The 26358-nt window shown below is 60.3% G+C and overlaps 1 protein-coding gene across 1 annotated transcript in view; it reads right to left on the bottom strand.

The window, feature by feature from the left end:
- CCDC6 (coiled-coil domain containing 6) overlaps positions 1-25128 on the bottom strand; it is a 43709-nt gene extending 18581 nt beyond the window's left edge. The window contains exons 1-3 of the mRNA XM_044659216.1: positions 25020-25128; positions 24736-24941; positions 7556-7705 (exon numbers count right to left, since the gene is read on the bottom strand). Of these exons, the coding sequence (XP_044515151.1) occupies positions 7556-7705; positions 24736-24941; positions 25020-25128 (465 nt within the window). The remainder of the gene's footprint in view (positions 1-7555; positions 7706-24735; positions 24942-25019) is intronic.
- Between the last annotated feature and the right edge of the window lie 1230 nt (positions 25129-26358).

The raw sequence follows: 26358 nt of genomic DNA, 5'->3' as shown, positions 1-26358 counted from the left end.
TGAGGGTTTAAAAATAATTTAATAATAATCTTACTTTAATATAATTGACATCCTTTGTAATCTCATATTTAATGCAAATAAAAATGTGATTTTGAGAAAGGACTCACAGACCTCACTGCCTTGTCCCAGATAAGCCAACCTGATTCAAGAAATCATTTCCTAAAAACAAAATCAGCTTCATTTAGTGCAAGTCATGCACATCCCAAATGGGAAAATCAGCAGGATTCCTTGCATTAAAACTAACAAATCAGGGGACAGCTGGGTAGCTCAGTGGATAGAGAGCCAGGCCTAGAGACGGGAGGTCCTGGGTTCAAATCCAGCCTCAGACACTTCCCAGATGTGTGACCCTGAGCAAGTCACTTGACCCCCATTGCCTAGCCCTTACCACTCTTCTGCCTTGGAGCCAATACACAGTATTGACTCCAAGAAGGAAAGTCAGGATTTAAAAAAAAACAACAACTAACAAATCACAAAGAATTTTCAGCAGGCATCAGCCCTTTCTTCATTTTTATGTGCATTTCCTTGAAGGGCTGAGTATCTCTAGGAGGCAGCAGGGGAGGGGGAGGGTCAATGAATGAACCTCCTGGGCGGTCAGAAGACTGGAGTCTAAGTCTATGCTGACATGTACTGGTTAAAGGATCACAGATGAGCCAGCAAAGCTTCTCGGATTAGAAATCACCCGCTGGCTGTGGGCCTGCATGGTGGAGGCGAGTTTCCACCCTGCTAGATCCCAATAAAATCAGTTTTAATTTGCTTCTAGGGTATTTGCCTTTTACCCTGACCAACATCTATCTGGAGTTGTTTTTTTTTAATCAGACAACACAGATGGGGTCATCCTATAAAGTTTAAATGAGATGCAAACTTCAAAAAGAACTTTTGCCTCAAAAACGAGCCCCTACGGGAGAGAGAAAAAGTGGACCTGTCAGGTCCAAAGCAAGGGATCTGTGAGCCTCTCGAACACACAGCAAAGAAAATCTGGCGGGCCCTTGAGAGCCAGGCCCGAGCGCCAAGAAATGCAGGATTCACCTTCGCCCACAGACAGAAGGAAGCAAACAGCTCTGCTCCGGCGTCTGCCGCTGTGACTCAGGAGACATCACAGTTTGGAGCAGGGTAATGAGTTTGGTTTTGTTTTTGAGAGAGAAAACAGGAAACAAAATGTATAGCGGCGTCTTGGAATTGAAAAACAAATCACTTGTGAAAATAGCAGCTGGCAAAAGATGAAAACCAATGGGACAAAAATAAAGGCTGAGATGAAGATGGAAGAGGAAGCACAGATGAAACCCAAATAAAAGCCAAGTGTTTTTCAAAGCGGGCAGGGAGAGGATCACAAGAAAACTTCTCTAAATCCTCCCAGCGCCGACACCTTGTTTTGTCATGACGATTTTCTGGACACAAAGGGCGGACAAGCCTGTGCCATCATCCATGCTCCCGCACAACCCCGGGTCACGGACGGACGACAAGTCTCCCACGTCACCGCGGCCACAGGCCGGCCACATGACGGCCAACGGGCCGGGCCGTCCCCCAGGCTGGACGCTTCGGAGGGCCTCCTTCCTGATACCCCTCTGGGGATCCGACGAGAAACACTTATAAGCGTTCCCAGCCGTGCCAGGCTCTGCTGGACACACGGAGAACCCGAGAACAAAGAATGAAAGAAGCCCTCCTTGCAAGGAGTTAGCAGCGAAGATGGGCACCACCGAGTAGGAGAACACAAACATACAGGAGGTAGTTGGGGGGGTCAGGAAGGGCTCCAGGCAGAAGACGAATAGTCTCTGCCCTAAAGGAAAGGAGGGCCTCCTGGAGGAGGTGTCTGCAAGCCTGGAAACAGACAGGGCCATGGTGTGGGAGGGAGAGGACCGGAGGGCCTGGAGCGGTGCCCACAGGGGCTGCTTCTAACTTCTTCCCCGCCTTCTCTCCCAAACCAAAACCCAAAAAGGCTGCGATCGTCCCCTTTACCAGGTGTCCGGCTAAGTGCCCACTTGAGTCTGGATCCCCGACAGTTTTCATCCCTGTGTGGACAGACAGTCCTGGATCTCTTCCAGAGGCTCCACCCTGTTGTGGGGCTTCACCCACTCAGCACGACGCCCTCTGCAAGGGATCACGGGAGAGCCTCCACACGCACAAGAAAGCTCCCTTGGTTCGGACCCCCTGGTGGCTCAGATAGCTCTCCCCGTCTTGAGTGTCGTCTGGCTGTTTAGGAGCCGGGACGTGGTGTCTGTTCCATTAGATCAAAGGACTTTTTCTTTTTTGGGATTGGGATGCTTCTGTTTTCTTAACTTCTGAGTCATCTGGGAGGTGATCCAGATGTCGCCTGTTCTTGAACACGGTGTGTAACAGCCTCTATTTTCCCTTTTTACAGCCTCATCAAGGATGTGCTTGATTTGCACAGGGAAGACCTTATCCTATAGATGGTGCAGAAGCCAGCAAGGACTGGTATTCTGTGAAGATGGGATTAACTCTCTCCTGTTTATCCTTTAGATTTTAGCCACCCCCTCTTAAGGATTAAGAGACCCCCTGAGCTAGTGAGTGGCAAACAAAAACAGCTGACTGCCCGGGGCAGTGTGAAGCCAAGTTAAAGCTGCCATTGGTCCACAAAGAAGTGGAAGGTAGACACAGGAAGGGAGGCCAAGAACTGCCTTTAAATATGATGGTAACTTCCTGTGAGGGTTTTTCCCCCCTTTGGCCCCGGAGGAGCTCGGGTTTGAGACCTCAGACTGTTTCCCTTTGGACTGCCCCGTGGATGAGTGAAAAGGGCGAGTCCCTCTCCCTGGCCCCTCGTCTGGGAGGAGGCCTCATGGCTAGAAGCCTTGTTTAATTAACCTCCCGCCTCCCTTTTGCTGCGGCCTCTGAAGCCCTGCCTGGCTTGGACCGAGCTGGAGTGATTCTCTCCCTCTCTCTCCCATTTTCCTTGCTTTCACTCTTTCTATATGTAAATAAACTATCATAAAAGTCATTCTGACTTGAGTAATTCCATTCCTGGTGACCAAACTCTTGAGCATTCAGGCCAAGCCTAATCTGACCCTTACATTCCCTGGGGCACCTGTGCGGATGGCTTCTACTTTCCTGCCATTCCGTCCTAAGGGCCTCGGGATGATTCTTCTTAGCTGAGTCTCTGCACAAGCTTTCCTCCTTAAGACCCGTTTTACCCCCAGGGCTTCTCTCTCCGCCATGCCATGAGGGAGCTGCTCCTAGTGAGGCTCCACAAGTGCGATTAGCGCCTCACCCGGGAGGCCTCTGGCTGCTTTCTAGCTCCTCTGGTCTACCTGTGATGGTTAATGTAGGTTCAGCCTACAGAGAAAGCTGCATGATCATCGGTGTTTACACGGCTGAACATCTGGGATACCAGAATCCTGTTCCGAGACCCACAGAAAGGGCCCAGAATCCCGCGGCCCCGTCCTCCTTCCCTGGCCCCCTTTCCAGTCACCAGAATGTAGAAGTCGAGGCCGAGGACGGGCTGTCTTGTTCCCGCTTCTTAGGCGGGCCTGGCACAGAGCAAACACTGATGATCCAACAAAAAGAACGTGTCTGAGGCTACAGTGAGTGTCCAGGGGAGGATTTTGATCCCCAGTTTGTGACACGAGTCCATCTCTGCTCGCTAAACAGAAGCTCTCCCCTAACGCGTGGGAAAACTGGTTCAGAAAACACCTTTACAAACACAGAACCAGTCCTAAGAATGTATTCTCTGCGGCAAAGAGCCCATGGACCGAGGCTCATTACTTGGGAGGATTAGAGATGGCAGCGGGGAGGCCGCCTCCACGGGCATCCCTGCACAGCGACATCTCGGGTCCCACCTTCCTCATCGGTAAAGGGAGGAGATGAGAGCAAGAGTCTAAGTGTGGTGGCAGGAAGGACTTTGGGGATACCATCGAGAGGGCCACGTCTCCGCTCCGGCAAGCACACAGGGCTAAGGGAGGCTCCCCGAGGGCAAGGACGGCCTCCATCGCCCCCACGCCTGCCCAGAGCAGCTGCCGAGGGCCGGCCTCAGGCCCGCGGGGGACCCGGACACGCGCTCTCTCCAGGAGCTCCCGCAGAAAAATGCATAAAAACAGACGTCGTCCAGCAGGCTGGGCACTGGGTCCGGTCCGGCCCAGACCTACATGAGGAATAGCGTCCATCACACCCCCACGGCGGCACCCCCCGACGTCTGACCGACTAAATGTCCAAGAGGCTGGACTGGACAGCAGCGAGGCCAGCGGCCTCCGACGCGCTTCTAACGTTCTCCCAAGTTAAAGCTGCGGCTCCGGGTGCGCCGCGGGATTGACCCCGCCCCGGCCCACCCCCAATGACACAAACCCTGCAGGGCCGGGCCCTGAGGGGAGCCAGTGTGGAAACCCCGACTGGGCCCCAGGCTCGAGCTCCGAACCGAGGCATGCCGGGCTCCCTCTGCCCGAGAGCAGGAAGGCAGCTTTCAGCCACCAGGGGGAGACACGGCCAACCGGCCAGGCAGAGCAGCACCCCGACCCCTTCGGAGGCAGAGGGGAGCCTCGGGCCGGGCGAGGAGCGACCCGGAGCTGAGCTTGCACCGCAGTGGGATGTGGCAGCTCCAACCCTCAGGGAGCCTCCCCTCCCGAATGCCCCTCTCTTTAGAGGCGGCCCCCCAAGAGCCTCCCCTCCAGGGCTGCAGCCTGGCCCTCCCCTCCCGAATGCCCCTCTCCTTAGAGGCGGCCCGGGGAGCCTCCGCTCTCTGACGCCCTCGAGTAGAGCTTGTCCCACCCCCTTCAGGGGTCCATCCTTGGGGCTGCTCTGAGGCCCCAGCATGAGGCTCCTTCTGGAAGCCCCGCACAGAAGAGGTGACGAGCAGCCTCCAATGAGGCGCTCCACGGCCGCCGGGCTGGGAGAAGTGGAGGCCGAGGAGCCGCCGTGGCAGAGACGCCCGCAGATGCCCCGACACCTCTCTGGACGCTCCCGGCCAAGAGCTGCGGGGATTCCTCCTGCGGTAGTTCTAGGCGTTCGGACGGGGAACGGCCATCTTCCAAGGGGGGCCCCAGAGCCAGGGGGGCCCCCAAGGCCAGAAGACGGTTTAAGTCCTCAAAGAGCAGCATGAGGGGCTGGGAACGATCCGAAGTCCTCCTCGATTCTGGGGTGCAGGAGGACGCTGAGCCCGCAGCACGCCGGCCCAACGGGCTTCCGGGGGCAGCGAGAGCCGGACGCCCCAAGGAGGTGGACGGAGAATGCCGACATCGGGCAATGCCTCATGGCGGGGAGACGCAGGGCCGAGCTCTCTGCTGACACCTCTGAGCTCTGCCTAACGGCTCGACGCTCATTTAAATCATGCGGACGGCACAGGTGCGAAGGCCTGACTTTGAACCTGGCTCTTCCCCTCATGGCTCTGCAGCCTGGGGTACGTCCTGGACCCCCCAAGGTGACGGTTCCTCGTCTATAAGATGAGATTGGAGGAGGCGCCTCAGCACCCCCACTTCCAAGACCCCAGGCTCTTCTTCTGTGGATTTAGAGGATGCCTCGTGCAACACCTTCAGGATATTCAGAAGCATCTGTAAAGAACCTGCGCCAGGCCAGGAGAGACCATGCCTGGCTCTGGGGACCCAAAGACAAACACCAAAGTATCCCTACCTTCCAGATTACACTCTAATGTGTACCCCATGAGCAAATAGCAGAACATGGGGCTGCGGAAGTCGTGGAGAGAGAAGCCAAGAAGTGGAATCGATAAAGCCTCCTCAAGGGCAGCTGGGTGACTCAGTGGATGGAGAGCCAGGCCTGGAGAAGAGGGGTCCTGGGTTCAAATCTGACCTCAGACACTTCGTAGCTGGATGACCCTGGACAAGTCCCCATTGCCTGGCCATTACAGCTCTATTGCCTTGGAGCCAATACACAGGATTGATTCCAAGACGGAAGATAAGGGATTAAAAAAATGAACACCATAATGCAGGAAAAAAAACAGAAAAACATGTCCTAGCTGGGTGACTTCAGGCAAGTCACTTATCTCTGAATGCCTGGCCCAGTGATGGTGAACCTTTTAGAGACCAAGTGCCATGCCCCGCCCCCTCCGGCCCCAGGGAGGGAGAATCGCTCCCATTGGCTGCTGGGCAGGGAGGACAAGCACGTGCCCTCTTTGGCCCCTGTGCCACAGGTTTACCATCACTGCCCAGCCCTCCCCACTCCTCCACCTTGGAACCCAGATGCAGGGCTGATTCTAAGATGGAAGATCGGAGTTTATGAAGGAAAGGCCTCATTTGAGTCAGTGACTGCTAAAAAGCTGCCTAAAGCCCCTCCATTCTTATTGGGTGGGGTCACTAGCATGACATAATCCATCCTGCAGGCCCTCTGAAGGACAACCCCGTCCACTCTGGGCTTTGCCCCCTGGAGCTCAGACATTCAGCCTGCTCAGCGTCTCCCTCTGCATAGACATTCCCACCAGGAGCCTCCTTGCCCCATTCCTCAGTTCAGCTGTCCTGGCATCGTGCCCCTGGGAAGGGCTCACTGCTTCCTCCTGCTCCAGGGAGGCCTCTGGGGCTGCTCTGTGCTCCGAGCCAGCTCTCTTCTCCTCCCCAGAGCGGTCAGCCTGGAAAAGGCCAAATCTATCGGCTCCCGATCCTTCTGCCCCACTCCCCAGCTTAGCTCTCCCAGTGATTCCTGCTGCCCACCATGCCCTCTCTGGAGGCAGGGGGTCCCAGGGTTCCTCTTCACCCACATTGGGACTCGGTCACTGGCTTGGCCTCCCTGGCACCAGTGCAGGGCTTGATGGAGTCATCAAGATTAAATCTCACGAAGTCAAGAGTCCATTCTCGGGGCTCCCCAGGTGTGCAGAAGCCTCTCGAGGGGCGGTTTCGTTCTCCACTGTTTCCTAATGAGTCTTCCGACATTCAGCCCACTCTTAAGAACAGCCATCCCTTTAGAAGGCTGTGGGAAGGGGCCATAAGGTGGCTCAGGGGACGGAGAGCCAGACCTAGAGACAGGGTCCTGGGTTCAAATGTGGATGCTTCCCAGAAGAGTGACCCTGGGCACATCCCTTAACCCTGTGGCCCAACTCTTACTGCCCTGATGCCTTGGATGTATCAGCTGGAAGGGGAGGAGGCCCTCTGGAACTGTCCTTCATGACTGCAGAAGATCTTCCGTTTCTATCTCCCATTTATTCGCCCATTCCCCAGATCACCAGCGTCCGGTCATCTCTGGTTTTTTGTTGCTGTGAACAGAGTCTGACAGTGAGCCTCCCACTTTCACACACCCTCTGGAGAGGCCAGAGGTGAGACCCTGGGCTGGGGCAGGAGCTGCTCAGTGACATCTCACATGTCTTCCCAACCGCAATGCAGAATTTTGTGTTTGAACACTTACCTTCCATCTTAGAGTCAAGGCTATGGACTGGCAATGAGGGTTAAGAGACTGGCACAGGGTCACCCAGCCAGGCACTGTCTGAGGTCAGATTGGAACCTGGGACCTCCTGCCTCTAGGCCTAGCTCTCCATCCACTGGACCACCCCTCTGAACTCCCTAACATTTTGTAAAAAACGAAGATAGATCATGTGGCAACAGAGAGGCTCCAGAGCCCGCCAGGAGGCTTCCCCCTGCTTGTCCCCTCATGTTCCCAAGGGGCAGCCACTTACCTGCATTAGCTTTCGGGAGAGCTCGTTGGTGAGGAACTCCTCTTCCTTCTCATAGTTCACAGCCAGCGTCTCCTTCTCCTTCTGCAAGGCCTGAATCTTCTTGAACAACGTGTTGCTGATGAACTCCTCCTCCTGCTCAGCCCGGGCTTGCTGGAAAACAAGAACACATGGAGGGTCAAGACACAGAAATCCGTAAAGGAAAAGAACGGAGAGGCAGGGGGGATCCCTCAGTCACCTTCCTGTCCTCTGGAGGCCTCTGAGTCTTCTCTTGGCCCCTACAAGGCCAGTGTTTTGGGTCCAGATGCTGGAGGGAGGCCCACTGAGTTGTGTTACTTTTACACTAAAGGACTGTGAGGTTGTGGCCGGGCCCTTTTGAGGGAGTCAGAAACTCCAGGTGGAGAAAACGACTTCCAACCATCAGACGACCAAGTCCTCACTAAAATAATTTCAGGTTAAAGACACATTGATTGTTTTTTAAATACAAAGTGTTTTTAGAACAGAGCAGGAATCCACAGGGCAGAGACTGCCTCTTCTTGGTATAGACATGTGCATCTGGTTGGTTTCTAACTATTAAATCCTTAACAAAGGCAGAGACACACCACTGGACCCAAGCAGGGAGCGGCTTGGAGCCTCACTCTTCCCCATTGCTGACCCCAAGAAGGGGCTCCTAGAGAGCTTGACTCTGAGGCTGCCTCCTCAGCAGGCTTCATGCACCCTAATTCCTGAAAGGAAAATTCTGAAGGGGAAAACTTAGGCTATCTGCCATTCAGTCAATCATCAGCCTTTTTTAGTGAGCAGATCCTGCTTTCCTGGCTCTCCTTCAGAACAGAACCTGCTTACAGTGGGGCTGCCAATGGTCAATTGTGGAAACAGTGACGCATCTAAGCCAGCAGAAGACGCTTCCACAAGTGCCTGATCCAGTCTGGACTGCTCTGGCTTTCTGAGCATTGGCCATCCCCACCATGGCCCATTCCACGCATCTAGCCCTGGGGAAATAGGATGTGCAGCGTTCATGCCGAGCCCATCACACCTGCCACAGGGAACACCAGGAAAGAAGGTCGGGAACGCCACGAGGGCGAGGCCAGTGGCTCCCTCCCACATCTGGCATGAAGCAATCCACCTCCAGAGGCCTGATGGCTCAGCACCGGCGCTGCCAGCCTTCCCTGATCCAGGAAGAACAGAAGGTGGCAGCACAGTGACTCCCCAGAAAAGAGATGCGGGTCATTCCCAAAACCAAGAGCCCTGGAGTCACCCCCCACAACACGCCCCTAAGAGACGATGCCTAACCTTGACTGCAGGGAGGAAGGGAACAGCCATCTTGGAGGCTGCCCATCACCCTCATGGACCCTACTAATGGTCAGTAAGTTCTGGCTCCCTCCAGCCTCAACCCGTCTCTTCAGGACTCCCTGGAAGTCACCTGGTTCTGCCTTCTTGGGCAAAAGAGAGCAAGCAGACCCCCTCCATCACACAGCAGCCCCCGAAACACCCACTAGCTGCTCTGTCTCTAGTCCTCTCTCCTCCAGCACCCCCAATTCTCAGGCCTACTCCAGACCTTCCCATCCTCACTGCCCATGATTTGGGGGGGTCCACCATGTCAAATGCTCCATCTGCTCATCCCTGGATTTGGCATCACTCCCCCCACCTCTCCTTTGCACATGCCATCCCCCCACACTCCCTCCAGGAAGCTACGGCTCCTAGAATACCCCAACCCAAGGCCTCTCCCAATCCCTGGAGACCCAGGTGCTCCCTCCCTCCACCTCAAACTCTCATAGATAACCATATCCAACCCCCTCCTCTTCTCTGCCCCCCCTGCCACAGAGCTAGCCCCACAAAACTCCCCAAAGGCAGGAACCATTTTATCTTTTTATCCCCACAGCCACAACAGCATACAAATAAAGCATATGCAGGATAAGCTGGAGATAAGCAGAGGTAAGTGAAAAATCAGCTTAAAAGTGGGAGAAGAGAATCGGACCTAGAATTCTGGGAAGAGCCGGACCATGGCTGGTGAGTAATGAAGCCACTTCACTAGACAAGCCACCTTCCTTTCCAAAAAACTCACTCCTCCGAAGGAGCCCTGATGACGAGCTCTCCGGAGGTCCTCAGTCCAAATTCAGTCCATTTCCTTCCCTAGGCTGGGAATTTTGTCACCTCCACAATGAATCTGTGTTCCGCTGCACTAGCGGCTCCCAGCTGGCCCCCGAGGCTCACCGACACGAGCACGCTCTGGGGGTGACTGCTTGCATGGAGTCATGGGTGTCTGGAGCCTCTCTCTCATTGGGGAGCCCCTTTGTCCCATCTGGGGACCTGGGCTTCGAGCCTCTGTTGAACACAGCCACAGTGGCAAGTCCTCTCTGCCACAGGGTGGCTTAGGCACAAGGGCTTCTTCCTGACTCCAAGTGGAGTCTCTGTGGCCTCCCCCTTCGCCACCGCTCCTTGGGGTACATCCAGCAGGACGAGGCCCATCCCTCTCTGTGAGCCAGCTCTTCACTCACAGGCCCACCCGGACGAAAGGACAGTCAGATGGTGACTCAAACCTTTCCCCACCCCTGTCCTCTCTTCTCCAGGGAAGTCATCTCAGTAGAAGGGGCTTTGAGCACTCTCGAGGGCTAGTGGTCACTTCCCAGCTCAGCCAGCACAAAGGCATGGGAGGCCTCATGTCTTCCCAGTTTCCACGTGGAAGTCACAGCCTCATCCATTGACCAAGTATTGACATACCCTGCCCTGGAGGCCCAGCTTTGGCTCTGACCTGTTGAGGGCCCAGGTCAGCTCTCTGGACCTTCAGCTCTCCGCAGCATCCAAAATGAGGTAAGAGGCCCGGGGTGGCCAGAAAGCAAATGCCCCTCTGTGACTTGATGAGGCTCAGCCACAGAAAAGGGGAGCTGGGGCGCAAAGACCGCATCTGGCCAGCCATCAGGGGGATCTCCGGGGGACTCCTGGAGGACCCCCACTACAAATATCCTCTCACTCCCATCCCTCCTCCGTTCAGCTACCAGGGACCTTCCTGATGCCCAGGCTGACCATATCAGTTGTCCATTCAGTCAATCCCGGAGGGGCCCTTTCCTGCTCCAGGATCCCACGCAGAATCCTGCTGGGCTTCCCCAGGCAGGCCCCTTCCAGGCTCTCCATGTATTCTCCAGTGCAATGACAGCAGCCAGCCGCGGCCTGTCCTCTGACCCCGGGCCTCCCTGCCTCCCTCCCTCCCTGCCTGCCTGCCTGCCTGCCTCCCTCCCTCCCTCCCCGCTCGCCCCAGCCCAGGCTCTCCGGCCCCAGGACTCCCGAAGCTCCGCTGACATCTCCCATCTTCCCTGCCCCGCTAATGCTCAGTCCTTCCCTCCACAGGATCACAGACCAGTTCCTGCCAACATCTGCGGCCTGCTATGTCCACTGTCTCTGGGAGCTCTGCGAGGGCAGGGCCAGAGGGCGTCCGGAGCACCATGTAAACGCCCATTAATCAGGGAGTTCAGCCATCCATAAATGACGGGTCAACAGATGACTGAAGACTCGCCTTTGTGCTTCCACTTCTTGCTCAGAGCCCAATGGGAGCCTGACGGGAGCCTCTGGGCCCTCCTTGCCTGCCTTCTGTCAAGGCCTCAGGGGAAGCCAGGGGCAGCCATGGGCTGGAAACAAACAGACCCAAAGGAGCTCGGCCTGGGCGCCCCCCAGGAGGCAGAGGGAGCTCGGCCTCGATGCCTCTTCTGAAGGCAGCTAGGAGGCCTCTCAGCCACCAAAGAGCCTCTCCCCTGGCCTCTCGCCTACTGGTCTGCAGGGAGGCTCAGACTCTCTCTAAGGCTGCTGGATGCCCCCAAAGCCCTCTTCGGGCCCCACCAGCCCATCTGGGGGGACTCCAGGCTAGCTCCAGCCACTCCTGCTTGTGTTCCATGCGAGGAGCTGGGGGTCGGGGCAGTGAAACTGGTGCAATGGGAGGGCAGAGCGGAGGGGGAATTGGAACCCAGATCCGGCGGCAGCAGACACAGGATTCCTCCTGGACGCGGCGCCCCTCCCTGGCCCGCAGAGCTCCCCGAGGGTGGGAGGGAAGGCCCAGCTTTACCCCACTGGTCACCCAGCCACCCCCAGGCCCAGGCCTCGTGAGGAGGGTCAGCTGTGAGCAGGGCTTTGGTGGCCGCTCTGGGCCCAGCACTGGGCCCAGTGAGCCGGGCAGGGGCCATCCTGATACCCATTTTATAGCTGAGCAAACAGAGGAGGAGGTCTGGCTCCAGACCCCCCACGTCATCGGGTCTGGCTCCCTCATCGCCCGGGCGCTGGCAGCCCGGCCCAGCCCTCGCCTCCAGAACCAGAACTCCTTCCCCGTAAGGAGCAGGATGAGACTTGGCACCCAGGCCTGATGCCCACTGAGGGCTCACAGAGTGCCCGCTCTGGGGGGAGCCCCAGCTCAGCCTCCAACACATGATGACCCACATCGTCCCTCCCAGAAGCCCCTCTGCCTGCTACAGGTGGGGAGCCCCACCATGCCAGGCTGAGGAATGGAGCCAGAAAGCAAGGAAAGGGGAACCCTCTGGGGGGGACCCCAAAGAGGGCCTTCCTGTCCCCGGACAGTCCTGCAGCCGGTCTCTCCCTGGGTCTGCCCTCCTGATCTCTGAGCCAGTGGGCAGCCTCACAACCAGGGCTCGGACTGGGGAGACGAGTTCAAATCCTGCCTCAGATGCTCACCGGTCGGGTGGCTTGGTCCTCCTCCATCTCAGCCGTCCCCTTCCTCGGTTGTTGTGGGGGCCAGAATGGACTCGGGACCCCAGAGAGACACAGAAAGGGCCCAGCCAGAGGAGGGACGTGAGCCTGGGCCCAGGGGTGGCCTCGGGCATCTGCAGCTCCAGCAAGGTCCTGGAGGCCTCCTCTATGAGAGGGAGGCCCAAGGAGGCCGCGGACGGTGTCACCCAAGTGCCCAAAGCAGCAGAGACATTGGAACGGCACAGCTGGGACCCCGAACACCCACCTTGGCATGGGGAAATCACTCCTTTCCAAAACCCACTTAGCTGCCCACTGTTGAGAGATGCTGGCCATCTGCTGGGCCGAGGCCTGGACTCTGGCTCCAGAGGGGCCTCTACAATGGGGGATCCATCCCCAGAGGGGCCTCTACACTGGGGGATCCAGCCCCAGCCGTCATGAGGTCAGGGAAGTTCCATGCCCTGAGAGGCAGACGAGAGTGGAGGCTGGGGGGCCAGCCTCAGCCTGCCTTGGACAGGGCAGCACCTCTGTTGGTTTTGCACCCAGCACCCTGGCTGATAAATCCTGGAGTGGGGGAGGGGCAGCTTGGAGGATGGAGGGCCAGGGCTGGAGGCTGGGTTCCTGGGCAGGCCTCTCCGTTCTCATGCCACAAAGATGGGGTTTAATAAACAAACACCAAATGGCTCCGGAGCGCAGAGGGGAGACAGAAGAACGCCAAGCTTTGCCCATGAGGAGGGGGACATGTGGACGTGAGGGGCTCCCCCTCCTGCCCCCAGAGCCCTGGAGCCTCTGACAAGCTCGTACTAATGTGGTGGGGACAGGCGGCCCCCAGTGGCTCCCAGACTCCCCAGATGGCCTTAACCCCACTTGTGTTATGGACCCACTCTTGGAACATGTATTAAATTAATTGGATTTTAAATGAAATCAATTCTACCGAAGAACAACCCCACCAAAAGGAGAAGTTTCCAAGTCCTGGGGTGCTGCGGGGCCCAGAGTGAGGCCTTCCCACCACCCAAAGTGGGGCTCTGGGCCCCCCGAGACCCTCATCTGACACCAGGCAGTGTTCTGGGGTCATCCTTGCCACCCCCGTGTGGCATACAGCCCCTTGCCCCACCCCCTCAGCTCCCCGATAAGCACGACAAGGCCCCCTTGGCCCCCCATCACTCCCCACTACCCTGGGCTCTCACTCTTCTCATCTTATCAGCTCCGTCTGGCCCTGCCTGAGGTACTCACTGCCTCATCCCCAGAACTGGCCTTTCTGGGGTGCTCAGGAGCCAGCCTGGGGGGCCGAGGCTCCCCTCAGAGGCTCAGGGAGGCCTCTACCTCCTCTGGGCTGACTTCTCGCCTCCCCAGGCCACTGCAGGAGGGCAAAAGTGCTTTCTAGGCCATTTAGAGGCCTGGCACACAGCTGCTCACTCACCTTGAGACTCGGCCTCACGGAGGCCCGGCACCCTGAGAGTCTGGTCCAGAAGGGGCCTCTGGGATGGGCCAGGGCCAGCAGGGGCCCATCTGGCCTCCATCCCTCACTGACCCTCTGGGGCCCCTCTCTGGAGGCAGCGGCAGGCCATGGTGGGGTGAGCACGGCCAGCCGGGCTACCTCAGAGCCTGGAAACGGTCTTTGTAAATGCTTATTAAGGGACCTTGTTAAGGGCTGGGCCTGGGCCTTCCTCCTGCCTGGACTCCGAGCTGAGGGCAGCAGCAGCTTCTCTGGCCGCGGGCCGCCAGAGCTGACATGACCGCCAAGGCTCAGGCCCGGCCGGGTCAGGAGGGCCCCAGGGCCGGGCAGTGTCCCCAAGGCTGTGGCCACACCAAGACGGCCCATGATGAAAACTAAGCACAGAGAGGCCGCCCTCACAAGTGGGCAGAGGAGCTTCCCACGCCTGCCGGACCTCCGCTCTTCTCGCTGTGACTTGGGCCCGAGCACGACCCTGTTACCAGAACGAGCCTCGGGGAAGAAGAGGTCCAAACAGAAGCGGATGACGTGCTGGGCAGTGGCCGGCCTCCGACTTCTTTCTGCTTTGGGGTCATTTCCCAACGGGGGCCATGGAGGAGACCAGGCAAGTGACCAGTGACCAAGGCCCCGACACCGGCTTGTCTGGGGAAAAGCCAGTGTGGAGAGGGCAGAGCCTGGACTCCCCTTTGGGCCCCTCGCCGAGGCCTTCACGGATGTTTGGAACTTGGGAAGAAGCTAAAGAAACAACTTCTCTAAGCGAGAGGCCCCACGCAGGGCTGTGATGTTTTCAGTCTGGATTTAAATTAAGGTTTGTTTGGGGTTGTTTTTTTTAACTTTCATGAAATAACCTGTGAAACACGACCAGGAAAACAATCGGGATCCAGCCGCCAACTTTAAAAAGCCAAGTATCCGCCGTTACAGGCCCCCTGACAGAGCGGGTCAGCCCTAAATATTGATGAAAACCGACGACGGGCAGGCCTTGTGCCAAGCAGCGCAGCTCGGGGCTCCGGAGTGCCCGGCGCCTCTTCCCAGAAGCCAGCTGCCCAGCAGCGCCTGCCCTCTCTTCTTTGGGGAGGAGAACGGAGCCCCCCCAAGACGGCGGTCCAACACGCTTTGGCACTACCAGGCTGACAGCAATAGCGGCGGATGGGGCGGAGGCAGCAAAGGCAGGAAATCGTGGCATGGGGATGCTGGGACTGTAGAGGCAGAAGGAGGAAGGGCTTCTAGTTCACCCCTTCCATTTGACAGATGGAGAAACTGAGGCCCGGATGGGTTCGCCGACCTACCCCAAGTGCCCCCCTCGCGTCTGTCCCTGCTGCTCTAGCCCTGAAACCCTGGGCAGCTTCCGAGCTCTCCGGCCTCGCTTCATCTCCAGGAACAGCCCAAGAGACGAATGTGCCGGGCCCTGGGCAGGCCTCGTGACCTCCCCTCACCTCACTTCCCAGCCTTCGGGCCGGCCTCCCAGAGACGAGCTACACAAGCCCCTCCCGGCCTCCCGTCTCCTTCGGACCTCCTTCCCCAAACCTTGGTCGTATCAAGCTGTTCATGCCAAGCGTCTTGGCTGTGTTTCCCACCCGGAGTTCAGCGGGAGAAGCCTCCGGAGGGGGCCGCCAAGGACAGGGACGAGGAAAGCCGCAGGGCAGGAAGCGCCTCCGGCTCCCCCCGAAGCGGGACCACCTGCTCCGAGCCAGACACGAGGCCAGCAGCTGGGGGGGAGCCTTCCCAGGAGGATGTGCAGCCCCCCAGGGGCCTCGGCAGGGAGGCTGGCAGCCTCCACCCTCCCCCTGCAAAGACCCACCAAGGACGTCTCAGTTGTGGCGTCGGGGAGCGCATCCTCTGACCCCCGCGGCCCGGGGCCTTTCCAGAGAGGAGAAGCAGGCCGCTGGACAAAAGGCCAGGACAGGCCTGATCGCCTCCCCCCAGCCTGCCCTCCTTCCGGGCACCGTTATCGGAAGGGAAAGGTGTGGTGAGGCCGCTGCCTTTCAGAATCCTCATGGGGTGCTTTAAGGAAAAGGGGGGCCTCCCTCAGTCTGTCCCCCTCTGTGGGGGCCTCCTTTAAGAGCCCTCAAAACAACAACTCAGACGAGCTTGCCAGGGCAGCCACTCAATGACCCCAGACTCCTCCGAGCCAGGTGCAGGTTGCGGCCTCGAGCAGCTCACGGTAGGCAGCGCCGCCAGGAAGCTTATACAGGCTGGCCTGGAGGGCCATCCAGAGGCAGGAGGGCGGCCGGACAAACGCAGCCCACGAGAGGGCAAGCCATGGAGACGCCGGCAGGGGACCCGTGTGAGCAGGGGAGCAGACTGGCCGGGAGGCAGGCTGAAGGAGGCGCACGGGGGCCTTCCTGCCCCGTTCTGGGGGTGCGGGAGCTCCCGAGAAGGGCAGGAAGATCCCTGGGACGGCCTGAGGGAAGCTGGACTAGAGCGGGAAGAGCCACTCTGGAGGCCCAGAAGGAGGGGAGGAGGAATGGGGCGGCGACAGGCTCAGAGGAGAGCAGGCCAGGGTTCGAGGGAAGACGGGCAGGAATGTCAGACTCTGCAAACGCTGACAGGGCTGGCCCAGGAGTTCACTAACTCCAGAGAGCCGATCGGGCCACCCTGCGGCCCAAGGACAGGGCCGGCCAGGGGCCTCCAGCTCAGGACTTCCCTGGAGGAGGCGCAGGCGGCTGGGCAGGGGAGCAGCAGGAGGCAGGCTGCCCCGACAACCTGGAAGGACGAGGGCGCTTGGCAGCAGCAAAGGCTAGAAGGAGGCCAAGAAGGAGGCCTGAGGACAGGCGGTGAGGGCAGTGGAGGCGGCCCTCAGCTCTCTGGTTCAGGCCGGGGGAGGAGAGCTCGGCCACAGCTAACAGGATGGAACCCCGAGCCCGGGGATGGGGAAGGAAGTGCCGCGGGCTGGTTCTCTCCCCTCCAGATCTCCGTCGGAGGACGGGAAGGGGAGAACTGAGCTCCCTCCGTTCTGGGCCGCACGTTCTCTCCTGGCTCTCCAGCGCTCTGACGCCGTGGGGCAATGGACGTCCTCCCAAGAGGCAGGGAGCCTCCCCACGGGCCCAGGGCCGGAGGACAAGCGCACGAGCTCCTCGGCTTCCCCCGCCTCAGCCGGCCCCAGCCAGCGTCTTCCAGCAGCTGCACACACACGCGTGTGCCTTGTGTGTCCGTGTGTGTTTCCATGTCAGCTCCCCAAGGCACGGCCCTTCGGCCCAGCGACTTGTCCATGGGGAGGGCCTCGCGCATGGCCAGGCCGGAGCGGGCACCGAGCAGCTGTGCAGAGCGTCTCCCACACCACGGAGCGGCCCCTCAGAGTCCTCGGGGTGCCGGCGGTCACCACCTCCTCTGAGCCGGATCAGTCGTCGGCGTACCTGATCCCCAAAGCACATGTCTCCCCGAGGGGGGACGCTGAGGCGGGTGGCTCAGAGCTTAGCTGGAGCTTTTCTAGGCCGGGGAGGAGGCCGCCAGCTGCCCCAGAAAGCCTGCCCGGCGAGCCGCCTGGCATCTGGAGAACGTGCGGGTTCTGCTCCGCACCGAGAACCCAAGACAGCCCTCGGCAGACACGGCTCCCCCCAGAGCCCACCCGAGGCCGAGGCCACCATTCAAAGCCGGCTGTCTTTTTGAGTCTAGCCTGTCCCCCTCCTTGGCCCACTGGGGTTCGGATTCTAAGCCGCTTCTGGCCCAAAGCTAGGAAAGCCCACGGCCCGGCCGGAGCACGCAGGGTCCGTGTCCGGCTCTGCTTCCTGAGTGACCGAAGACGTGTCCCCCCCCCCGAGTGGGCTGGACTAGATGACCGCAGCGCTCCCCCCCAATTCTCAAGTTCTAATGCTCGCCACAAGGCCAATTCCAGGAGACCCCTGTGGCCTGAATGAGCCTTTTGGGGCACAAACCCTGATCTTCCATCCATGCTCCATCCGGTTCCATGGCAAGGCCCTGGGGGTTCAGGGGCTCACTGGGGGCCCTCTGTGTCTCCGGGCCTGGCTCTCTCCACTCCTGGCTGCCCTCTTGATCTGACTTTAAGCCAACACAGCCCAGGAAAGGAAGTGAAGGGCCCAGGCCAGGGCAGGGGCTGCTCTCTCTCCCCTAAGCCTGCGGCCATCGCTGACCCGGGGCTGCCCTCTCTGGGGAGCGGCTCTAAAGGGCTCCGACAACCGAGAGGAGCGGCTGGGATCAGGTAGACGCTGGCCGGCCCGTGAAATTCAAGTGGGGCCGCGCCTGGGTAAACAGGATCACGAGCTCCCGCCTCGTGGCCCGGCCGGTCAGCGGGTCAGCCCCGCCACCTCGGAAAGGTCAGCTCTTCTCTGTGGCTGCCAGCTGTGGCCCAGGCGGCGGGGCACGACCTGGAGGGCACCCGGGAGTCCTGGAAGAGAGCAGCCCGGCAGCGGGCAGCGAACGCCCCGCGGGAGACGTCCGAGCCAAGACTCACAAATAACAAGTAGAGACGCCGGGCTGCGGCCATCCACGCTGCAGGGGCCGAAGGGACACCCCCTCGGGGAGATGGGGGGGGAGAAGCCAGAAGGAAGCCGGCCAGAGCCGGGGAGAGTCGAGGGAACTGAGAGAGCCTGACCACGTCTTTGCAGCGCCCATCCACAAGCACTCACTGGGTGCCGGGCACTGTGTCCTGGGCTCTATGTGACAGGCCCTTGTGCTGCGTCCGTGTGCCGGGCACTGTGTCCTGGGCACCGCGTGCTGCGTCCGTGTGCCGGGCACTGTGTCCTGGGCACCGTGTGCTGCGTCCGTGTGCCGGGCACCCACAGAGCTCGTCTGATGAGGACCAAAGCCAGAGGACGGCCCCTTGGCACGCGGCGGCCATCTTCTAAGGCTCTGAGGGATGGAAACGAGGCTGAGGCGGATGGGAGCAGCCGCTGTGCAGGCTGGGAGTTTCCCCACCCAGAGCGGCAGCCCGATTCTGGGCCCCAAATAAAATAAAAAGCCCCCGAGGGGAGCCGACACACAATGTGTTGTGACTGCACACGCGGTTTGGGGGCTATAAGTGAAGGCCCGTCTCCGGCGTGACTAAGAGTCTCCGGGAAGTAAAAGTTGGGGCTTGGTGGGGGCCGTCGGGGCCGTGTTTCCATCTCGGCTCCCTAATTCTGCCTCCAGAGCCAGCGGCTGGGCCTGCCCGCCGCGAGGAGCCTCCACGCCGGGTGCAGGACGCAGACGCCTGCCTCGGGCCCCGCCCGTCCTCCTGGAGGAGGCCAGCCTGTGGCCGTGGCGCGCTCTCTGCGAGGGGGGGCTCAGAGGTCCTCCCCGGAGTCCTTCTGTCGCCCCCAACGGGCTCTGCCTAGGGAGGAGGCCGCAGACCGGCAGGGAAACGCGGCTTCTCGGCGCCTCCTTCTGCACTTCTGGTTCCTCGAGCTTTCCCACAGGAGCCGGTTCTGATGGGTCCGGCGGTCCGAGGACAAGGAGGCCCCGAGCAGGGCCACTCGCCAGGGGTTGGCTTGTTTTAAGTTAAGAAATTAAACCATTTTCACAAATGGACTCTTTTTATTTTTTATTCCTTAAACACTCACATGCCAAACTCGGGGCTCCCACACTGCCATGTCCGACGTGGGGGAGAGGCGAGGGCTCAGCGCACCCCCCGCTGCCCCCCCACACGCTCCCCCGGACAACACAAATGTGGGGATTCCATCATGGAGAACGGAGGGCGCGGGAAGGGGCCGGGAGACCCCCGAGCCCCCGGGACGCCTCCTCTCGGCCCAGGGCGTGTGCAGAGTCGACCCTGGCCCAGGTGGCCTCCGGAGCTGCCCGGCCTGACCGGCTCTTCTCAGGGTCTCCCCTTGTGTCAGGGGCTCCCTGCGTGGCATCTCCGGCCACTCCTGTGTCCCTCCTGGAGGAAGCCCCTAGCCGAGCCCCCGGCTCTCCCCTAGTCCTTCCCCAGGCTTGGCCCGGGCTCTCCAGCCACCCACGGCCGGGGGCTCCCTCTGCCACACTGGAGAGGCCGCCGGAGGCAGGCTCGTCCCTGGCCAAGCCGGGCTGCTGGCTCTGCGGCCGTCGCTTCAGGCACGTCGGACTCTCTGTGACCCGATCGGGATTCTTCTGGGCAGTGAGCGGAGCGCTCGGCTCTTTGCTTCTCCGGCTGTTTACAGGAGGACGAGTGACCTGCCCAGGGTCACCCAGCTAGCGTCCGAGTGGCCTCGGGCATCCAGGAAACAAAGAAACGATCCGCTGGCCCTAGTGGGCGCGGACGCCTTCTCCCTGGGGCGTGAGCCCAGTGCCCGGGACTCCGGGGCCGTTTTTAGACCCCGCGGATGGCCTCTGCACGGGGGCGCCGGGTCCGAGGCCTTCGGTGGACTAAACACCCCCTCTTGGTTCTGTCTAAAGGAAACCTTCCGAGAAGGACGTTTCAGTGGCGCAGAAGACGCTCCGGGGTCCCCCGCTGCTCCCCTCGCTATGACTCGGGACACGTGAAACGAAGCTAAAGCCGAGGCTCCGCGGCAGGGAAATGGGGCCGAGGCACACGGAACCGCGCTCTGGTCCCGGCCCAGCTCGGATGGGCCCTGGACAAGCCGAGGCGCTTCTTGAGGTCCTGGGGAGCTCCTGCAGGCTGGTGGTGGAGCTGCTGTCGGGGAGGCCCTTCAGAGATCCCAAGCAGAGCCCCCGAGCCCCCGGGGAGCCTCGAGGCGCCTCTAATCCTGGTGCCTTATTTAGGCCCCTAAAAGCATCGCCCTGGGCAGCCGCCAGGTGTCTTGGTGGTCTGAGCGCCAGGCCTGGAGACGGGAGGTCCTGGGTTCCAATGGGACCCAGACGCTTCCTCGCTGGGTGACCCTGGGCCAGCCCTTGCTGCTCTTCTGCCCTAGCACCCATCCACAGGGGTAAAAAGGCTCCTGAGCTGGGCTCCCCAGGCCTCCCCAGGCTGCCAGGGGGGCTCCAGAACCTTCCTGGCCGTCCGACCCCAGGAGAGGGAGGCCCGCTCCAGTTCGGAAGCTGCCCGGCTCCCACAGAAAGTGGTGGCAGCCAAACTCGGACCCGCGGCTGGCTTTCGGTCATCCGGAGACTTCCAACGGCAGAGAATCTCTGCCACTCGTCCCCGAGAAGAGGCTGGCCACTGTCCTGGATGACCAGCTCCCCCACCCCCAATCTGAGGCCGTCCCCAGGGACCCCCCCGCCCTGCTGCGGCTCTTACCAGGAGCCCCGAGCCCTGGCCAGGCCCATTCGGAGAACGACGTTCATTCCGACTGGTCAAACGTGCACGTGTCCTCCTGATTTCCGGTGTCCGAGGATCGCCTCGCCAGAGCCTGACCAGGAGAGCCAGACACACGGAGCAGCTCTGGGCCGTGCTGAGCCCTCTGCAAAGGCTCAAGAAGGAGGCCTCAGGGGAGCGGCCGGAGGGGCTGGCCTGCTCCGGACAACGGCCTCGGCTTCCGCCATGCTCTCCCCAAATACGCAGAGGCCGCCTTGTCACCGGGCTGGCCCAGAAGAACCCGAGCCAGGAAGGAGGCAGAGATGAGAACGGCGACAGCGACAGGAAAGCCACGAGTGTCCGACAATCGCCCAACCGAGAGAACGCCGACCCAAGACGGGCCTCTGCCGGGGAGCCTCGTCTGGGACAGGACCTGGTCCTGGCGGGCCCCTGGCCGGAGCCCTAAATCGATGGTCCTCGTCCTTTTGCTGCTCGTCCTGCTGGGAAGGGAGGAGTGAGGAGGCCAGCCATGAGGGCAGACGACAAACTAGGCGCCGTCTGTCTTAGCGCTGATACCCAGGAGGGGCTCCAAAGCAGAAGAGAATCGGGGCTGGGCCCTGGGGTGAAGTGACTTGTCCAAGGCCCCACAGCGAGGAAACGTCTGAGGCCAAATTGGAACCCAAGACCGCCTGGCTCTAGCCACTGAACCCCTCCAACCGCCAGAGGCACCTCTGTGATAAATGTTGAGAGGAAAGATCAGATTTGCAATGAGTCAACTTGTCCCTCGTTGGCCATGGGACACGGCTTAGGGCCCACGGCCTGTCCGGGGCTGTCCAAGAAGGAGCTGCCTCAGAGGGCCCTCCAGGATCTACAGCGCCTCCTCAGCACCTTCACACCCACCTACACCCCCAGGCAGACCGAAAGCTTCCAATGTTCTTTTTTGCAGGTTGGAAACAGACGGACAACATGGATGGGCAGAAGGACATTGACCCAAGGACGCCATACTCCTTGTGAGACCTTGGACAAGTCACTTCCCCTCTCAAAGCTCAGAGTTCTCATTATGGGGAAGTCACACAAGACATCCTCTAAGGCTCCCTCCAGCCCTTCGTCGTTTGGGCCCTTTTACCAACACAGAGTACCTGGGAGACCCAAACCCCTGATGCCAAAAGTCTCCAAACTGGACCGTCAGACTCTTATGGTCCTGTTTCAGAACTCTCCCTCAGTTCCCAGACGGTTCTCCCCCAGGTGCCCAACAACCCTAAAATGCTGGCAGAGCCAGGAAGGCATCCGAGCCCAAAGAGTCCCCGGCCACCCTCTTCACAGCACGCAGGACACTGTGACCCTTCGGCCCCAGAAAGACTGCCAGCCCCCATGCAAAGCTCTCTGGAAAGCTGGTTTCCGGAGGCCACGGCACGCCCGGCTTTCCTCTTCCCACTCCAGCAGCCCACCCCAGCCACAGTGTTCAGAAGAGCTGCCAGCTCGCCTCCTCTGGCTGCCCACGTACGGCCGACCCTCCCCTGCTCACACCTCAGAGGCCGGCTCCCAACATGCCCAAAGTGGCACCGATGACCCTTCTGGGCCAGCTCTTCCCTCACTCCCAACATGCCCAAAGTGACACCGATGACCTTTTCTCAATGTGCTCAAAGTGGTACCGATGACCCCTTCTGGGCAGTCCTTCCCTCGCTCCTCCCAGCAACCTGGGGAAGGACCAAACTCTCATCTATGAAAGTCACCCTTTTGCTCCATACAGATTTTGCAACTTCATAAAAGTTTAGAAAAACTTCAGTTTTGGAACCCAAACCCAACCCTCTCACTCCCTATCTTTATCTTCCCATGAGCCGCTTTCTCTGTTTTCTCGGAGGCCTGGATTCCCAGAACCAGCCACCTAGATGTTGGACACCGGACCAGAACCCAAGTCAGCTTCTTGTTGGCTCTGTCACTCCCCAAGGCACATGGGCCCCAGGGAAGGGCTGGGGTTTCTCTGAAAAGAGAGGGTTGCTCTCCAAGCTCCAAGGCTCATGTCATGCAGGAAGGCTGGGCTCAGGGTGGACACAGTAGGGGCCCCCTTTGGGCGAGCCTTGGAGGAGGGAAGGCTGGTCCCAGTTGTGGCTTCAGCCCTTCCCTGTGGTGTGACCTATGGGCAAAGCAATTAACCTCTCCCTGACCCCATTCAACTCTCCAAGGCGTGGAGCCCTCGACTGACCAGGGAGCTGCTCCTCCCCACCAGGAGCCCCCCCCCCGCCCCATCCTTGAGAAGAAAGGCTGGCACCGGGGCACACGAGGCTCTCCATAAACTCCCGGCCGGCACGGGCAGACCTCCCTTGCCCCATCCAGGTGGGCAGCTGGCGGGCCGGACGCAAGGTGCCCTGGTGCAGCTCTCCTGGTGCTCTGAGGGGGCAGCACGCCTCTTCCTTCACTAGCCATTTCTAATTAGGCTGCCATACAGAATGCCATTTTAGTAAAAAGTCTGATTTCTGACAGCTTGGGAACGCGGTCTGGTTTGCTCATGCGCTGGAGAGTGAGTGAGTGAGTGAGTGTGTGAGTGAGTGAGTGAGTGTGTGAGTGAGTGAGTGTGTGAGTGTGTGAGTGTGTGTGCCTCTCACACCCCAAAAACCAAATTGGGCCAAAGAAATCTTTCCTACTCGATTTTTCCTGGCACCAGGTCCTCCTCCCTGACGGTTTTTCCAGTGACTCTTCCCAGCCTGGGTTCACTGGCCATCCCAGATGGTCCTGTGGCCTGGGCAGCTCCGGGGAGCTGCCCGGCGTGGGGGGCGGACACATAGACATTCCTCTGGCTGGCTGTGAATGGGGCTGCCTGTATGGGACTCTGCATGTTAATGAAGGGGATCTGGCAGGCCTGGCAGGCACACAGAGCCCTTCCCATGGCTGTCCCTCCTCAGCCCAGGATCCAGCGGCTTCCAAAGCTGCCTGCCTGCCACCCCGGAGGGAGGCTGCACAGACTTAAGCTCATCCCCTGGCTGGGAGCTCCTGAGGCCAGGTGGCCGGAGGACAGATGGTCCCCAGCGCCCAGCCCCCTCCCCAGCCTCCTGGCTAGCCCCAGCCAGGGGCCACACAGGGACTCTGAGTCACCCAAGAGAGACTAAGGAGGGCTTCCTGGAAGGAGGGCCATCTGTGGCCTCTTTCTTCCCCTTCTCCCTCAGCTGGGAAACTCCGCCTTCCCAAATTCCCTGCCTCTCTCTCTCTTCCCCAACCTGGGCAATCTTGCCAGCTCCATCCTCCCTGCCAACTGAGTGCCCTGCCCTCCTGCCCCCATGGCGAGGGAGCCTGATCCTCTCCTTCCTCCCTCTCTCAGTCGCCCTGCCAGCTTTCCTCCAGGCTGCCTCTAAGCCCTGCCAGGCTCTGCCACACGAAAGGGGGTCCCGGACTCTCCACACTTTACTCAAAGCCCTCCTGCATGCCAGGGGTGAACAAACAAAAAAGCCACTTTCGTGGCGTCCCCCAAAACGCTTGCCGCCCCTCTCTCCTCTGGGAGGGCCCTGGAGAAATGGGGTGGGAGGTCAGCTGTCTCAGCCCTCCCAGCGCGCCCCCACCTAGACATGCCGCCCGGGGTGCCAGCGTCCCCGGCCGCTGGGGCTGGCGGGCTGGGCCAGAACACACCTCCCGGACTGCCGAAGGAGCCCTTTCCCCATCTCCAACCCCGTGGGGGCGGGGGTGGGGGCCCCAGGGCCTGCCCTCCGGGCATCGCTCCGTTCCCCAGCTCGGGAGCCAGGGGATCACCAGCAAGGCCAGACGGACCCACAGACACAGACAGCCCCGCTCAGGCTCTGCCCATCCTAGTTCCCGGAAAGGACAGACCCAGGCCTCTCCCCCCACCCCCACCCCCAGGAGGACGCGGGCTCCGCCTCTTCCCGGCCCGAGGCTCCGTGCCCCCTCCCCCGCGCCCAGGTGCTCCTGGTGCCCCCCGCCGGGCCGGGCACTCACGATGGTGACGCTGGCCTTGCGCAGGTCGCGGTTCTCCTCCTGCAGCGCCTTGCACTTGAGCTTGTACGTCTCCAGCTCGATCTTGAGCACCTTGTTCTCCTGCTGCAGCGACGCCAGCCGGTTGGTGAGCTCCTCCAGGCGGAACGGCGAGATGACAATGCCGCCCGGCTTCCCGCCGCCGCCGCCACCGCCGCCCGGGCCTCCTCCTCCACTGCCGCTGCCGCCTGCTCCGCCGCCGCCACTACCGCCGCCCGTGCCTCCAGAGCAAGACGACTGTCCGGCGCCTCCGGGCCCGCCGCCCCCCGGCCCGCCGGGCCCCCCGCTGCCCCCGGGCCCGCCGCCCCCCGGCCCGCCCGCGCCGTCCGTGTCGCTCTCGCTGGCGCTGTCGGCCATGGCCCGCGGCGGGGGCGCGGCGGGGCCGGGGAGCGGGGGCGGCCTGGCTCGGCGGGGTACCGCGGGAGGAGCCGGGGTACGAGAGAGCGCGGCGGGGCCGGGCCGGATCGGGGCTGGGGCCGGGCGCACGCTCTGAGAAAGAGCAGAGAGGAGCGAGCGAGAAAGAGAGGAGCGGAGCGGAGCGCGCGGGCCCGGGACCGGCGGGGCCTGCGAACAGAGACCTCGCCCGGGCTCGCGGAGAACTACAGCGGCCGCGGGCACGCCCCCCGGGGCGGGGCACGCCCCCGGGCACGCCCAACTCGGGCGCGCCCCGCCCCCGCCGCGCCGGGACTCCGGAGGCGGGGCCCAGCCAGCGTGCCCGCGCGCCTGCCCGGGAGGGAGGGGGGAGAAGAGGGGAGGGGAAGGGGAGGGGCTAAGAAGGGGAAGGAGGGGGGAGGAGAGAAGGAGGGAGGGGGAGGGGAAGGGGAGGGGGGGGAGGAGCCCTGGCCTGAGCACCTCCCTGTCCCATGTGTATTACCCAGTAATCTACATGTACGGCCTCCATAGGGACATGGCTGGGTGCTTATAAAATATAAACAAAACGGATTAAGGATTCACCTAGTGCTAAGAGCCCAGCCCGCCGCTGCTGCAGGCCGAGAGGTGGCATCCAATCGTCCCTGACCAACAGGAAGCCTGACCACGCACTGGTCTCTACCTCACCCTGCACACGTTGTCCCGAAAGTCTTGGGGCCGATTTCAGTCTTAATAGCTGTAGGTGTAAGTATACGTGTATGTGAGTACCAGTGTAGACACCATGTCCAAAAGTCTTCAGTGCCGTTTTCAACTATTAATAGCTTAAAACCACCTTTCCTGTGTATATGTGTGTATGATCATGTATGTTTTTCTATATATAGAGAGAGAATGCATGTAGGTGTGCAGACATACATAGACCCTGCATATATATACGGCTGCATGTATATATCTGTGTGCATATGTATGTATGTGTAAACTGTGTGTGTGTTAGTATGTATTTGTGTGTGTACATGTTATACCTCTGGGTATTGTCTATATGTGTATAGATGCATGTGGGCATACACATAAGCACACGCAGGCTACTTTAGCCAACAAATACAACATGCTAGGCACTGTGCCCCGGGCTCGAGACGACGACAACAACAGGAATGAAACTATTGCTGCCTTCTAAGAGCTAATCAACATTTGGGTACATTTTTTTGTATTTACTTTTGGTAA

The sequence above is a fragment of the Gracilinanus agilis genome, chromosome 2, assembly GCF_016433145.1.
Source record: "Gracilinanus agilis isolate LMUSP501 chromosome 2, AgileGrace, whole genome shotgun sequence".
NCBI classification, from domain to species: domain Eukaryota; kingdom Metazoa; phylum Chordata; class Mammalia; order Didelphimorphia; family Didelphidae; genus Gracilinanus; species Gracilinanus agilis.
The sequence above is the reverse complement of the archived record's forward strand: the minus strand, read 5'-3'. Positions and strand labels throughout refer to the sequence as shown.